The sequence below is a fragment of the Citrus sinensis genome, chromosome 1, assembly GCF_022201045.2.
Source record: "Citrus sinensis cultivar Valencia sweet orange chromosome 1, DVS_A1.0, whole genome shotgun sequence".
Lineage (NCBI taxonomy): Eukaryota > Viridiplantae > Streptophyta > Magnoliopsida > Sapindales > Rutaceae > Citrus > Citrus sinensis.
In genome coordinates, this window is record NC_068556.1 from 5442434 (window position 1) to 5457887 (window position 15454).

Below are 15454 nucleotides of genomic sequence, written 5' to 3' on the forward strand. Positions count from 1 at the left end.
GATGGTGATGCTAGAGAGAGGGAACAAAAAATAAAATAAAAAATAATATTTTTTAATAAAGAAAATTCTGTAAAGTAATAAAATAAATTGAAAACTGAGAGTTGATGAAATAATTTAAGAGAATTAGATATCATTATTTCTAAATAAAATTATTTAAACATTACTCGGTCGTGCCTTGTTCAATACTAATTGAAACAAATAATAATGCTATACTGCCTATGCCTATCTATTTTTTTCATTATTTTTTAAAATATTCTCAAATGATGTGACCATGTGAGGCAATAAGAAATATATGTTAACAATTTTTCATAAGTTTCGGATTCATTTATTACAAATCATTGAGGATGTAAAATTTGGGAAAAGAAAAACCTTGCTACTAGCAATTATATTATTTACATTTTTCAATGTCATTTTTTTTTTTGTAAGTTTCAATCCTCAGTTAGGAATGCCGAAAGACAACTCGTTCCCTTCTTGCTTAATGCACGCACTTGGAGCGCAGGCCATTCCAGAACAAAGCAGCTGGAGTATACATTTCTTCGAGTATACGAAATCCGTTTGCTGTATAGGTTAGGTGCTAACTGCCTGTTTACGGAAGTGCCATTGAGTCTGACATAATAATAAGCAAGTTAATCCAGCAAGCATCTATATTGGCAGTTTTGTTGTCGGCAATGACAGTATAACTTAAAAGACGGCCAATGGGCCGGGTGGCATATGGCACGGTACGACACGCACGTGGGCTAGGCCGAACTTAGAATTTTAAGCACGTGAAAAAATATGTAATAAGCACACTTTATTGATGGGCTAGCACGCGGCCCGTGGGTCATCAATAACATGTGGGTTAAAGTATATCAAAGTAAAATTTTTTAATAAAAAATAAACATGAAATGTTATAATTTTACAAATATTTTGAAATTAAATTTTTTAATATATTTTATTAGCATAGGTTTTTAAAAATTAATTTAAGTCTTAGTTTAGAAAAATATTATAATTGTTTTATGTTTATAATTTATTAAATGAATAAATGAAATTTGAATAATTTGTTTGAATATTTTTATATTTTGGCCACTTAGATTTGTATTAATCATTGTTATAATCTAAGGAATTAAAATTATGTATTGTTGTATTATAATTGGTTATTGTGAAATTAAATATATAATTGTGAAATTGTGATAAATTAATAATGAAATGTTAATTGTTCCCTTAATAAAAATTATAATAATTATTGTTGTTGTTGTTATAAGTGCATGGGCTAATGTGTTTGAAAAAGCATGTTAGGCATGTGAGCTTTAAAAAAAGAAAAAAAAAGTTGTTGGGCCTTTTTTGGGCACAACATGCGTGGGCTCGTGCTGGACCTAAAAAAAAGTTTGGACACGGCACAACCCATTCACTTGGTGGGTTGTGCCGTATTGGCCCGTGGGCCTTAATGAGCTTTGGTTTGATGGGTCGTGCCGTGCCGTGCCGTGCTATCTTTACTATGATTAGATTTGTTTTAAGTGCACGGAGCAAAAGTGGTTCGTAGTGCTCAATCGGAATTAGAGAATACAAAAATGTCTATCATTACTATCTACGAAACGATCATCTTACTTGAGTCTTGAGTCACTTACGCATCAAACTAAGCGGTGACAATTGTAGTATGCCAAATCATTAGTTTTGATTGCTTATAAGCACAATCTTCAGCCACAGACCACATACAAACATACAGAATAAAAAGCTCTTGCCAAGTAAGAATTGAAATGAACTGAAATCAAAACAAAGAATTTGAATTAAAATAAATTGTTTACCTAAGTTATAAGAATCAGAATCGGAATGGACTCTATTCTCATTGATGTGTTTACTGTATTTTAGAATTAAAATTGAAATGAGTTAGGTAATTGCAAAGTGCCAAAATGTCCTTAATTTACTATTGTCGTAATTATTATTATTATTATTATTTTTTATTATTATTAACATAATACTATTATTTACATTGTTAATATATTAATTAATTATAATACTTTTTATAATAATAATAATAATGATAATATGTTCCATGAAAAAAAACTCAGAATCTTCATCATTAACAACAACAATAACATCTATTTTGAATTAGTTGTGATGGCGTTCAATTAGGAGCTTCAATGCTACTGAATTTAGGCTTTTAGGGATTTGCTTTTTTTTTTTTCTATTTATATTTTTCACTTTAAATAAGGACATTTTTAGAATATTATAATTTTAATGGGGGCAAAATAATTTGTCTAAGGAATGGGAGAATAATTCCCACCCTCTGGGAACCAATCTCTCATTCTCCATGATTCCCATTTTAATTCCCACCTCTATTTTGTAAACGTGGTTGATGATTCTAACTCTGAATTCTAATTTCTTAATCCAAAAAGTAAAAAAACCATAGTTGCAGTTATTCATGAGATGGAATCCAAAGATGATGAGCTTTCGTCTTTCTTTTTTTTTTTTTCCACCCTTTCTCCCCGTAGAGTCTATAAAGGAGGGATGGCGTAGGGCCAAAAAGAAAAAATGGAGAAAAAAAAGCTTTCTTATTTTCTTTATTTTGTACATTCTTGTATACGTTTACGCCACAAAAAATAAGAAAATCATGAGGAAAACAACCAGCACAAAAAAAATCTTTAACATCAGCCAACGGTTGGATGATATACTGTTAAGATACCTAACCAATTGGCTTTGTGCTCCTTCCACGTTTGCCAGTGTATCATCCATATTCTCATCAATCCTGCCAGAAACAGCAGTTACCATCAATGACTTTAGAAAATGATAAATAGGTGATGATATATATAAGACAACTTCATCCCTCCCAAAAATCAAAATTTACACCATTCTAATACTATTAACGTGTTTCCTAGCACAAAGCGGATTTAGCTGCTCTCCAGAATGTCCATCTTGTTTGGCATGCAGATTCTACTCACTGGTAACATCATCAGTGCCCTTATAAAGTGGAATAGTGACAACCTCAGGTGATGTGGAAATTTTTTCCATTTAGGAAGAGATCAAATCTGCATCCCTAGGGTTTATTTAATGACTCTTTGACCAAAAAGTACTGAAATAGAAGGAGGAGCCCCGGATGCAACCTTGTCATTGAGATTGTACTCCTATCGATCATTTAATCACAAGTGCAAGCAAATAATAATGAACAAACCTAATTGCAATCTCTCCTTGCTGTGAAACCATGGTTGCTAGTTGAGTAAAGATGTTGCCAAGCTCGTGAATAGTTGACTCTACGTTATGAAGGGCTTCAGCTCTACTATGCATATAACTGTCTTGCAGAGGAACCATCTGCTGTTGCTGTTGACCTTGCTGCTGCTGCAACAATGGCAGAGATTCCCCATCTGCTTGCTTGCTGCGGAAGACATATGCCACAGCACATTATTGGTAGGGATACAGGAACAATAGCCATTTACAAATACCCGAGTTCTTAAGCAGCGGCAAAAACCAAAACATACTTCAGGTATTTTCTTATTCAGAATGTTTTGTGCGCCAAAGGGCAATATCGAAACACAAAATTTAAAAAATAATTAAATAAAAACCCTCAGGGATTCAAGTATTTGTATGCTAAACGTGCAGTAAGATAGTCTTCAAAAATAACAACAAACAAATTTTAAATAAAAATCAGAGCATTTATAATATGTTTGAGAAAGAAGTTTCCAACAGATTTTGAGTCTTTGAAGCATATTTTTGCATCAGACCAAAAGTATGAATGTGTTCTAGTCAGAAAACAGCTGAACAAGTATGAATGCGTTCTAGTCAGAAAACAGCTGAACAAGTTGTGATTTTTACCTTGGAAATAATCGAGATGACGATGCAGAACCATTAGCCCATGGAGGAGGAGAAGCTGTTGATGCACCACCATCTAATCTGGTAGCCAGAGGACGTTGGCGGACAAAAGGATTTGTCGACTCTTTTGAGGCATTTGAAGAAAACAGCTGCCTTCTATTCTCATGAACCTTCAAGTTCTGTGTAGACACCCACAGAAAAAGAAAAAAGTCAGAATTCTACATACATAACCATGACAAATAAAAAAAGCCAAATGGCCCTGTCAAGCAAGCAGAGAATAGCAACAGTCAAACACCTCAGTCCGCATGGTGAGGACTTCTTTGAACTCTTTTGTTGTGCCCATCAAACGATTCTTTAGGTTATCTACAACTGTAGTTGAATGGCTTGTGGTGTCACTCGAAATATTTCCACTTTCATTCTGGGAATTGCAGAGGAGTTGGAGATCCACTACAGCTGAATTAAGTGCAGTGATATCTTGCTTTATCACTGCCGTAAGCTCCTGGATCTCGAAAGTTGGGTCATCAAACACTGATGTTCGCTTTGCCACTGGTGGACAGCACAGCAAACATGTTAACATATTTTGCAACAAAAACCAGCAAATTTGAACATCAAGTATAATTACAAAACCAATTCCAGCTGCACGTAATGGCAAAGATTTTCCAAGACTTCAATGTTATGCATTGAATGCCCATTCCTGGTGTTCTCATTTGATCTTGACATATACCCCTCACAGACCAAGCAATTATACCTCTCCATAAATCAAAGTAGTACATCTTACCATTAAGTAGTGAGTATACGAATAAAACCAAGCTAACTCTAGTACTCATCAAACAACAAGACAGGCCTCAACTTAAAGCCTTTTTTTTTTTTTTTTTTTTTCAATTATAACTGCATGAGTGGAAACCATACCCCCTCCCCTCCCCACCATGTTCGCCGGCTGAACAAACTAGCACCGACAACTTAAAACATTTGCAGTTACAAAATAGATGCATAAATGTAAGCAAACATTAACTATTACTTTGTTTTCCATACTTAAACTAATTATACTTTTATATTAAGAATCAAATAGACAGTATGCCTCATAATTATTCATGCAAGTGTATACTATCCTCCTGTAATCACACAGCAATGACAACCATCTAAGCCATCACACGAGCACCTTGGGAAACCACTGCCATGGCAGTATGGCACCGACATCCTACCCTCATCTTCACTGCCATAACCACAAGCTCACAACGCAGACAACTCCATTACCATTAATCAAAACCCCAACGCCCACCCTATCTACCTACTTATGCCACAGCAGGTGCATCAATTTCAAAAAAGCACATTACAAAGACCCTAGTTTCTACTAAAAAACTGTAAATCATATCACGATTATTGCCACAAATACATTATCCTATCTCCATCAAATTGCATCTTTAAAACGCTGAAATTCCCTATTAATTCAAGTGCAATATTTCCCATACACGAATGCGGCATTTTGACTATTAATTACATCAATGCATTTATATTAAAAAAAGAAAAAGAAAAAAGAAAGAAAGAAAATAATGATAAGAATCAAATAGTTATATTACTTACATTTGGCAAGCTTAGCCAGCTTCTGAGATGTCTGGTGGATCCCATAGCCGATCTTCGAGGCTCTCTTGTTGAACTCCGATTGAATGGCCACCGCAAATTTGCGATCCTCTGGCTTCGTTACGGCTCTACTACTATTACTACTGCCACTTGACGATGGCGCATTGTTAGCCGATGCGACCGACTTCTTTAGCCTCTCCACTACGCTTAAAAACTCTTGGGTTCGATCTCGGTATGACGATGGTCCCAATTTCATCATCATCTCTCTTAATCGGTTATTATAATTTTGTCCAAAGTAAAAAAAAAAACAGTTTTACATTACAAATTTGCTAATATATGCACAACTTTGATGGAATTAGAGAAGGATCCAGCAGAATTGGGCGGGATCTGAAACCCTAGCTTTCTATTTGTATTTGGGTAATGAAACGTTGGCGTTTGGATTGTACGAAGTCATTTGACACAAAATGGGGTGAAAAAAACATAAGTTCAAGTTGAAACAAAGGTCAATGATGATGGATTTGCGGAGGAGCTGTAAGCTCTGAGCAATTCTACCTTCGGTTAAAATTTGTCTAAACTTTAGACGGAGGAGGAAATCCTAACCCAATAAGCAATACGCCACCGTTTGACAGAAAAGAAATCGTGGCGTACAATTGTTAGTAACTGCTGCTTTTTTTTTTTTTTTTTAAAAGGAAGAAAATAATTTAATAAATAATTTAAAATTCCTTCAATGCAAAGACAATAAATGTAAATGTGTCATTAAGTTGCTGTTTGTTTTTTAATATGAAATTTAAATTTAATTTTTTTCGGATATTTATTTATTTTTGAAGTTGTTTTTTTGTATTATTTTTGAAGTTATTTTTTTAATTACTTTAAATTTTTATTCACATGATAACATTAACTAAACTTAAATATTGGACAAATAAATTATGTTCATTATGATGAATCAAAAATAAAATAACAGTATTGACTTATAATAAAATTTAACGTTATCATTAATTTTTTATTAAAAAATTAAATTAAGATCAACAATGATAATTTTTTTTTAATGCGACCAAACTAATTAACCTGTGAAAATTATAATTGTGAAAAACAAGTATATACACCACTTAAAAAGATATTTATGTCAAACTACTAATTTTTAAGTTTTTCTCTTCAGATGTTGAAAAAGAAAAAATAAACATGTCATTCGGACAATTTTATTCATAATTATTCAAACTTTAACTAAATTCATATCTATTCAAATTTAAGATAAAAAAACAAACAATAATTAATTTGTTGTAAAATTTTGAAATCGCCTCTACTTTTTTTGAGTTCTCTTTTCTTTTTCCAACTTCTTAGTAATATTTCGGTTTGCTCGTGCTTGACTTTTCTATTTAAAGGACGATGTAGTGGACTCTCTTTCAATAATGGTAATGAACGGAAGCAAAGAAGCAAATGCACATGCATAATATATGCTTCAAATCTCACCGACATTGTACGGAGATTCTGATGATCATCTCAAAGAAAACAACAAGTCAAAAGATTTTCTACATGTGACCAAAAAGGAAACAAGGAAAGGGTAATTTATGATTCCTTTAGAAACAAGAGTCTTAACATAACAGAAGGGCAAAAACTATACATTGACCAACAACTGCGAGCAGTGTATCCAAAATTCCTCCTCTCAGCAGCAATGAAGAACCATGAGCAATCATGACAGGGAACTGGCAATGATCATCAGATGGATCCTCATCTGTAACCATGGCCAAACCAGAGAAATCACAGTTCCAAGATTCTTGGCTATTCATTTGATAGTACATGTTGAAAGCATAAGAAGCATTTCCCTCAACAGTTAGATGATTGCAAGAAGAGCCATAGCCCAATGCAGTGCAATCCGAGAGACTACAAGCATAGTCTATGCTATCTGGCAATTCCTCAAAATCATCCGCATGTGGGTTTAGCACACACCATCTTCTGGGCATGTATGCCACACCTTCCACTGGAGCTAGGCCTTTGTTTTTCATCTTGCCCGATAAATCCAATTCGTATTTTGGCTTCCCATCGTACTCGAAAATCCCCCAGTGTCTCTCGAAGTTCCCAGGAGCAATGCTCTTAGCATTCTCATCCAGCAGGCTGAATAAGTAAACGTCGATAGTACCTTTTCTTGCTGGGGTTCCAGCTCCACTTAGAACATGTTTAAGCAATCCCTGGCTGAATTTCTTTGCATTTTCGATGTTGGCATTTTTATCACCATCAGTAGGCCAACCAACTTCTCCAACTATGATGTGCATGTCAGGGTATCCGGCTTTATCCAATGACCAAACAAGGGTGTCGAAATTTGCATCAAACACATTGGTGTAGAGCAAACTGCCATCCCTAATGGGCTTGTTTGTTCCTTCAAAGAATGCAAAGTCCACGGGGAAGTAATCGTTGCCATAGAGACTAAGGAAAGGATAGATATTGACGGTAAAAGGCGCATTATTTAAATGAAGAAATTGGATTATGCCTATTGTAAGATCTTTAACTTCATCTCGGAAACCACCAGCAGATGGAACAGGGTTTGATTCGGGGGAGTTATAGATATCGGCATTAAAGGGAACTGTGGCTTTGATCTTGGAACCGAGCCCAGCATCATTGAGAGCTTGCTGGATATTTTTGAGGGCTGGAAGTGTGATGTAGCGATAAGTGTCGTTGTATGTTCGTAGGAAGGGTTCATTACCTACAGCTACATACCTGCAAAAATCATTTGTGAAGACGAGTTACAAAGCCAGTGTATATGGAAAACGACCAACCTTTTGCTACCTCAAGTGCTTTTACTTGATTAGTTTCTTTAAAACAATCTATTAAGAAACGAATGAGACATGGTCCCTAAATAAACATGGGGTTTCCAAGATATCTGCAGATTCCACAAATAAAAGCCCGAGGCCAAAAAGGTAGCAGATTGAAATAGCCTTTTCATCACATGATTAGGTAAACTTTTCACATCTGATAAATTGAAGGACCGGACCACTAATTTAACAATCCATTCAAAGGCGTAAGGATCTAATCAAAGTATCAATTTACCAAGACTCAAAAGAGGAAAAGATGCAAGAAAAGGACTTAAAAAGGAAAAAGAAATGGAAATAAGAATGACAAAAAGGAAACACTCCCAAAATTTGCAAACCCTTGAAAGAAAATTGAGCCGCTTAATTTTAACACAGAAAATTTGCAAACCCTTAAAATGATTTTTAACACAGAAAGCCAGAAACACAAATTTTAACACATTTTAAGGCAAACGCAGAATGAGGACGAAAAGTTTGAGTTTGAAACAAACAAATAACCGAAGAAACGATTTTGAGCTCGAAAATGAATAGAACAGAAACCAATATAAAGCAAAAGTCAAGAAACTCTGTTACTCAACTTGATATTGACACCACCATTATAGAAGTAACTAGACACATTGGCATAAACCCAAGAAGCGGCAGCCCCAGGATCTTCACTCATTTCTAGCAACATGTAATTGGGTATTGCCAGCATCACTTCAATATCGGACCCAATGAGAGCATCTAGGATTTTCTTATCGGCCTCGAACAGCTTCAACTTATTAAATCTATTTTCTCTCAGCATTTGAACAACATTGTCTGCTGGCAGATGGTGTGTTGACATGGTGCCCCAATTCACTCCAACACCATCGCCACTAGAAACCTCAAACACTACAAAGACAAGAAAAAGAACCAAGAAATGGTCATATTCTAGTGCTCTTGTTTGTGCCATTTTCTTTTAGTGAAAGAATCTTTCAAAATGTTTCTTGGAATCTTTCTTGAATCTAGAAATAATCAAGAATCTAGAAATAATCGAGAAAGATGAGAGAACAAGAATGATTGAAGATTCACGGGAAGCAAAAGAGAGGGAAGAGGGGGAAGGTCTTAGCCCTCTCTTGCAGTCTATAAAGGAGTAGAAAGTGAAACGAAAGTTCTCAAACACTTCGGATGATTGGCTTTTGAGAAGCTTCAAAGGCAAGGCGAGAAATTTAGTGGATGGTTTTGTGTAGTATTGAAAGCAAAAATAAAAGGGCATGAAAAGCACGAAAGATTCTTTTCTTAGTTCTGTTATTCTGTTAAGGAGCCAGCCATGCTAATTTGATCCCAATATGGTCAAGCACTTGAAAGTGCATGCTCCATTTGCTACTTGGCTACTGGCCCTTCAATTTAATCACTCACATTTTGCCTGACAAGAATCAGACAGCTCTAAGGCATGAACCACTTGGCTTTCAAGGACACAGTTAGTTGATACACATAGAGTCATGCAAATTGCAAAGCAACTTTTAATCATAAACAATATAATTACCTTTTGTATCCATGAGCTGATGTGCACGAAACCTTTTCTTATAAAATGTAATCTAATAAAGTTGTCTCGCATTATGTTGTTTTTAAAGTGAAATAAGTGGATGATTAAATCTCTTTTCTATCTTCTTAAAATACATGTTGATTTGGTGGATGGCTTAAAAATTTGTCTGAAGAACTCTTTCACAATTCTGAAAGTTTGTTGAGAAGATCTCACGAAATTCCTTGAAAACTTTTCCGAAATTTGTTCATCAATATAGAGGTATAAAAGGGGGAAGCATGTGGTGCAACTGTGGTACCGTGCCACAGTTGCATCTAATCGTTGGATGCCAGTAGACCCCATCAATCTAAGTGCATCCAACAACTAGATGTAACTGTGTCACGGTACCACAGATGCACCGTAACCTGATCCATATAAAAGAGACCATAATAAAAAATTGAAGTTGTAGATCGAACTTTCCTTGGAGTCAATTTCGAGGAAGAACTACTACCGTAGTTGCTGGGTGAAAATCCCATTACTGAACGCCCATTTAGTTGAGTCTTGCAGGCAACAATGTGAACACAAGACAATCTTAATACAGTTGTTAAAGACAATGCAGTAGATTTACATCTTTAGTTGACGCACCATTGACTGCCTTTTGAAAGGGGATTGAAGAGAAATGCTAACTTTCCAACCAGATCCTACGTGTTCGGGTATCATTCAGTCTCGCTTTTACTTGTGAAAGTTCATTTTTTCATTGTCGACAAAAAGGACAGTCGATATCTTAATAGCCATGGTGCATTCCAAAGAAAAAGGATTCCTGATGGATTCGTTAACTTCAAAGGTGGAATTGCACGCTTTCCAAGAGCCAGTAGAGATAGACTGCCAATAAAAATTTTAAACGCAAAAAGAAGGCTGTTGGACTCGACCCCTTGAGCAGTTCTCGAGTGCTGGGTTACCAGAACCAAAATGCTCTGGAATTTGTAGAAATAAGCAGAACAGCAACATGCCCACGTCCAAGAACAGAGAATTATGTGTTCTCTAGATTCTTGCATCTTGCACATGACATCCAAATTAACAACGTCAACAGTCAACAAAAGCATGTTTTGGGAAAATCTAAACCTAAAGCAAATCAACGCAAATGCTTTTAAGTACTGCCAAGGCCAAAGCCGCCAATATCTTATACAAAACTTGCACTGGACATAGTTATACATGGGATTAATGGAAAGAAAAGTTGAGTAACAAAGAGTTCAGGAGATAAATGTACATACTTCAAGGGGTATCAGATTCATGTGACTTTTGAATCAAGACTTAGCTTTCAGCGTAATCAAATTCATTAAAGCTTCTGTTCTGTGGTTAAAGAAATTGGAAACACCTGTCTGAGTTAAGGTTAGGTATTGGTTGAATTATCAGCTACCATGTAGATGCAAGTTCCCTACAATCTGACTACAAGATGGAATTCATGTCGAACTCATTGCTTCACCGGCCGATTGGACACTCTGAGTGATCTTTGCACTGAAGCATGCTTCCGGCAGCCTAAAGCTTAAGCAAAACATTGCCTGAACCATAAAGGAAAGCTCAAGGATCATACATTTGTGTCGATTCCAAACTTGCAAACAGACATGGACCCAAAACATTCAATAATCAATTCTTGAGAAAACAAAGTCCTGAACATAACTAAAAGATTTCAATCCTGAATCCAGGTAGCAGTGTGTACCTTGTTTGGAGCAACATTCCTGACCTTGTGAAATATAGGGTCTTGTATGCAGGCATTTAAGGCAGACTCTGCCTCCTGAAAATGAAAGAAAAACAGATTATTCAGAAAATGACGACAAAAGTTAGTAGAAAATTATCCTGCACTGATTGTGACGCTAACAAAATACAGTTCATTGATATGATAGGTGAGCTGGATAAAGAGAGGATACGGCTAGCCATTGACTAAAGTAGCCCAACTTGAAATATGACTTTTTTTAATCGTAAGATAAAAATGAACATATAAAACAAAACAAGCTAAAAGAATTATTGATGATAACTGTAGACAAAGATAAAGGATACATAAAACAAAAATAAGAGCATATTTCCACAGACTTACTGAAATTATCAATTCTTCAGTTTCATTTGCCCGTATGAAGCAATAGCAATGAATCCAAGGTAAAGAACCTTTCCAATATTGCCTTTGGATAAGGCCCCTAAATGCATCTGATAGACCCCAAAAAAGAAAAAAAAGGGTTTCAGTTTTCCAAATAAGGGGGCAAATGTACAGATATGAAACAAACAGGCGCCGCGTACATGCAAAAAGGGACATTTAGCTAGCTTCAGTGACTAGTCACATTGAGGCATTTGTTTCAGGAGATAACTAATCAAAAAGGTCAATATCCCTCAAAGCAAAAATGAAAGACAAAGAACATCCTTTCTAAGCGAGGGAACTGGAGAGGGAATGGAGTACTGACAACATTGATGATCACAACTTTTAGAGTTGGATTCATGGACAAGAAAATCATTCAACAAAAACTACCATCCAAGAAAGAATGAATTAGCCTACAAGTTAAAACAAACTTTGGCAATCAACAAAAGATGAAGTTCAAACAAGTTCCCAGTTCTCTCTAAGGTAGATACTTCAGAAGAAAAACAACAGAGAGAAAGGAAAAATAAAGCAGTGGGTGGTTGTATAGATGATAGTTCACAAAGTCTATATGCTCAATAATATGCCAAGAACTAAACAAAAAGGGATAAATCACCCTAGGGAATGCAAAATCATATGATCTGCAAGCCATATATGCAAACACATTCTCTCAACAACACACAGTTGTGAGTGCGTGTGCGCACACATGTGTTAGAAAGACAGAGAGCAACGAAGCATACCTAGAAACTTTAGGGCAGAAGCTGGAAGGTTCATTATTATATGATCAACATGCTCCCAGGTCTTAGTATTGGGCAACTCAGAGCCTTTCATCCTCTTACTTGTCTTTCCCTTCCTCCCACTAGCACTGTTAGTAGTTCCATTTTCTGCAGAGCATAATGAAATGAATTAGTTTCAAATATCACAGCATCCACTCAAGTTATAAGTTGATGCCTGATGGTGTAGCTTATTGCACCTTCCAAGCAACCATCTGAAGGCCTCTTAGTTGCAGTTACAGATGCATCTGCATTTCTACAATAATTTTGTAAACCCTCCGAGTTGCTAGTGATATTACCAGCAACTTCTTTATCCTGGACTGCAAAAAACCATAAAAATAAGATAAAATATATGACACAATTTAAAGAAGCATGATGTACAGATCAAAACAAGCATGTTACCATCAAGCCCAACATTTTCTATCCCTGTTTTTTTGTTGGCCTGTATACCAGAGTTTCCACAAGCTTTTAGATTGAAAACATCAGATTCGGAGTTAATTTCGCCAGCTGGTGCTGTCATCAATTGACGAATAAATTCCCTGGCATCCATATTATAGGCACGAACATAATTATCAACCTTGTTGACTTTTGCATTAATCTTCAAATAATGAACACTATCTGGATTTAGATCATTAGCAAACACGATGCACCCCTTCTGAGCCGCAGGAATAGCAAAGGGGCCAATACCAGCAAACATGTCGCAAATGGTCTCCCCAGGCCGAAACTGAGATATAATTCTCAGGTGTTCATGTTCCAATCTTGAATTCCAATAGACCAAACTGTAATCTAGTTTGAATGTTGCCCCATACTGCTTCACTTCTGTAACCATATTATCCTCACCAGCTAAAATTTCAAACTCCGGAACTCGAAACTCATTTGCAATTGTTCCAACTTTATTAACTACAGTTTTGATTCTTGGATAATTTTTCTGCAAACACAAATTAGCAAATGAGTCATATCTTTGGCACATGGGCAGGAGAAAAGAGACACACTCAATTTGAGATCACAGATCACATTCAACGCAAAGAGACTGCATGTGCAGAAAGATCACAAGTAAAAGTACTCCTTGACCTGTCTGGAAGCAATGGTCAACATAAATCCAGGGAGGACAAAAAAAAACTTATCTACTACCACTGATAACCAATTAAAAGCATCATAACATATATAAGCTGATAACCTGAAGAAGGCACTCTAACTTAAATGACGGAAAAAATACAAACATGAAAGCATAAATGATATTAACATTCATAACAGAGAAGCAAGATCGGTTTAAAGCCAGAAGCAAATGATTACTTACATCATAAATGACCTTTGCAATAACATCCTTGAAAGGAAGTAGTTCATCGTGTATGTTAAGATGAGCAATATGACCTGCAAAAATCAGATAAAATGTTAATCCACTAGTCAGTGGCAATGACCCCTATATTGATAACTGAAGATGTAGTCAGCAGCAGCTCATTAATAATTTTCTGTGTCAAATAGGAAACAGGCATGCAGTAACAAATTATGCAAATAAGATTGAGAGATCGAGTATAAAAGAAATATCAAAATATAACCATGACATAGTTTAAATACTTAACTATGGTTTCAAAAGATGTAGGTACCTCCACACCAGGTGGCAGAATCTGCTTCAGTACATAATCTACAATCAAGATGACTAGTCAGAAAATTATCCCAAAAAAATAAAATTAAACAAAATAGAAACACAAGTGAAATATCAATAAAAAAAGTATGAATATGATACATAAATAGTCCTAAAAATATACACCATATCTTCAAACTACCATAAATGAGCATCAACAAAGAAACAAAAACCATATTCTGACACAAGAAGGGCATCTGAAACAGCAGTTGCATGAATAAAAGTCATGTGAATGGACATGCCTGTAGGAGGCAATCTTTTATAGCAAATATGGCATCGCTAAAAATCTTTGTCATCAATTAATTGTAAGGTAATAGATGCAATACAAATGAGCAAAAAAAAAAAATAATAAATAAATAAATTAAGCACAAAATTTTAGATTTCGAAGGCTAACTCCTGGGTTCAGACAACAATGTAGCTTTCGAAAAGAGAAAATAGACAGAAATAACAAATTCCAATGTATAATAGAAGAATATTGATTGCAACTGACCGGCATCCCAATAGGAATATCCAAGCGTCATCGGATAGGAAACTACTTCAATCTTGCATAGTTTATTCAGCTCATCAAGTTTTTGCCGGGGAATATCTGATAAGTCTTTTCTAAAGCAACAAATTCCCATTGGTGAAAGGATCCAAGTGCAAGCCAAAATATCACATAACTGTGTAAGCATTGCTTACCAGAGCTCTGAACATTTTCCGATAAAATTACATATCGGTTTTCTTGACATGTGGGGTCCTCAGTAATCGGTTTAACACGGGCCCTGTTAATCAAATATCTGCAAATAATGTACCAACAACACAAATGAGGAACTATAGTCTTCTCAAAGGTAATAAGACAAAAAAAAGTGAAAACGGAAAATTTAGCTGTACCCGTTTAGTATCTTCGATGCAACCTTACAGTGTTCGCGCGGAATTCTGAGAGCCCATAATTTCAGGTGCACATCAAACTTGCTTTCGTCCAACATTTTGAAGGATTAAAGTTCACTGCCCACAAAATAATTAAATAATTAAGACTCAAGTTCCAGTAAAACAAAAGGAGACTTTGAAGAAGCCGGAGGGATAGGGAAAGCAGCGAGCGGTACTAGGGTTTAAGCGGTGAGAATCTGGGTTTCTTTTTGCGAAAATAGTACACGTTAAAACTAAGAAGTGTTATTTCCGCAAGCATTTAGGTTTTCAAAGTGCGGCGTCGCTTAGACTGAAATAAGGGCCGGATTTAGGCTGGTTTTGGGTTTGATTTTAATTAACTAAACTACATCCTAACTTCATATGGGTGATCTATTA

General features: G+C 35.7%; 3 protein-coding genes across 4 annotated transcripts; all 3 read right to left on the reverse strand.

Moving 5' to 3' along the window:
• Positions 1-2509: 2509 nt before the first annotated feature.
• On the reverse strand, positions 2510-5950 carry LOC102627153 (syntaxin-32). The gene is made up of 5 exons (XM_006475683.4): positions 5362-5950; positions 4076-4326; positions 3784-3959; positions 3146-3346; positions 2510-2722 (listed from the first exon to the last, which is right to left on the reverse strand). The coding sequence occupies exons 1-5, from the start codon at positions 5618-5620 to the stop codon at positions 2563-2565; spliced, it is 1047 nt and encodes a 348-aa protein (XP_006475746.1). The 5' UTR covers positions 5621-5950; the 3' UTR covers positions 2510-2562.
• An 867-nt stretch (positions 5951-6817) lies between these two features.
• Positions 6818-9828, reverse strand: LOC102626884 (glucan endo-1,3-beta-glucosidase 8). Its single transcript, XM_006476042.4, has 2 exons — positions 8735-9828; positions 6818-8067 (listed from the first exon to the last, which is right to left on the reverse strand). Exons 1-2 carry the CDS (start codon positions 9085-9087, stop codon positions 6948-6950), a joined length of 1473 nt encoding a protein of 490 aa, XP_006476105.1. The 5' UTR covers positions 9088-9828; the 3' UTR covers positions 6818-6947.
• A 931-nt stretch (positions 9829-10759) lies between these two features.
• LOC102626493 (tRNA (guanine(37)-N1)-methyltransferase 2) lies at positions 10760-15454 on the reverse strand. 2 transcript variants are annotated; one of them, XM_025097905.2, is made up of 11 exons: positions 15044-15454; positions 14852-14949; positions 14664-14768; positions 14111-14173; positions 13829-13902; positions 12934-13459; positions 12732-12851; positions 12499-12642; positions 11729-11835; positions 11354-11428; positions 10760-11195 (listed from the first exon to the last, which is right to left on the reverse strand). In XM_025097905.2, the coding sequence occupies exons 1-11, from the start codon at positions 15136-15138 to the stop codon at positions 11097-11099; spliced, it is 1506 nt and encodes a 501-aa protein (XP_024953673.1). In that variant the 5' UTR covers positions 15139-15454; the 3' UTR covers positions 10760-11096. The 2 variants fall into 2 exon arrangements, with proteins under 2 accessions (XP_024953673.1, XP_006475745.1); XM_006475682.3 differs by having other exon boundaries at positions 14664-14773; positions 15044-15091.

Bases quoted from the DNA above. Each gene is read 5' to 3' on its own strand.
- LOC102627153 (XM_006475683.4), bottom strand. From the start codon at position 5,620: ATGATGATGAAATTGGGACCATCGTCATACCGAGATCGAACCCAAGAG. The intron at 4,327-5,361 runs GTAAGTAATATA...GCTGTCCACCAG, and splicing joins GCTGGCTAAGCTTGCCAAAT to TGGCAAAGCGAACATCAGTG. The intron at 3,347-3,783 runs GTAAAAATCACA...TGTCTTCCGCAG, and splicing joins TCATCTCGATTATTTCCAAG to CAAGCAAGCAGATGGGGAAT.
- LOC102626884 (XM_006476042.4), bottom strand. From the start codon at position 9,087: ATGGCACAAACAAGAGCACTAGAATATGACCATTTCTTGGTTCTTTTT. The intron at 8,068-8,734 runs GTTGAGTAACAG...TGATTTTTGCAG, and splicing joins AATGGTGGTGTCAATATCAA to GTATGTAGCTGTAGGTAATG.
- LOC102626493 (XM_025097905.2), bottom strand. From the start codon at position 15,138: ATGTTGGACGAAAGCAAGTTTGATGTGCACCTGAAATTATGGGCTCTC. The intron at 14,769-14,851 runs GTAAGCAATGCT...GCTTTAGAAAAG, and splicing joins GGAAAATGTTCAGAGCTCTG to ACTTATCAGATATTCCCCGG. The intron at 11,196-11,353 runs GTACACACTGCT...TTTATGGTTCAG, and splicing joins GGAATGTTGCTCCAAACAAG to GCAATGTTTTGCTTAAGCTT.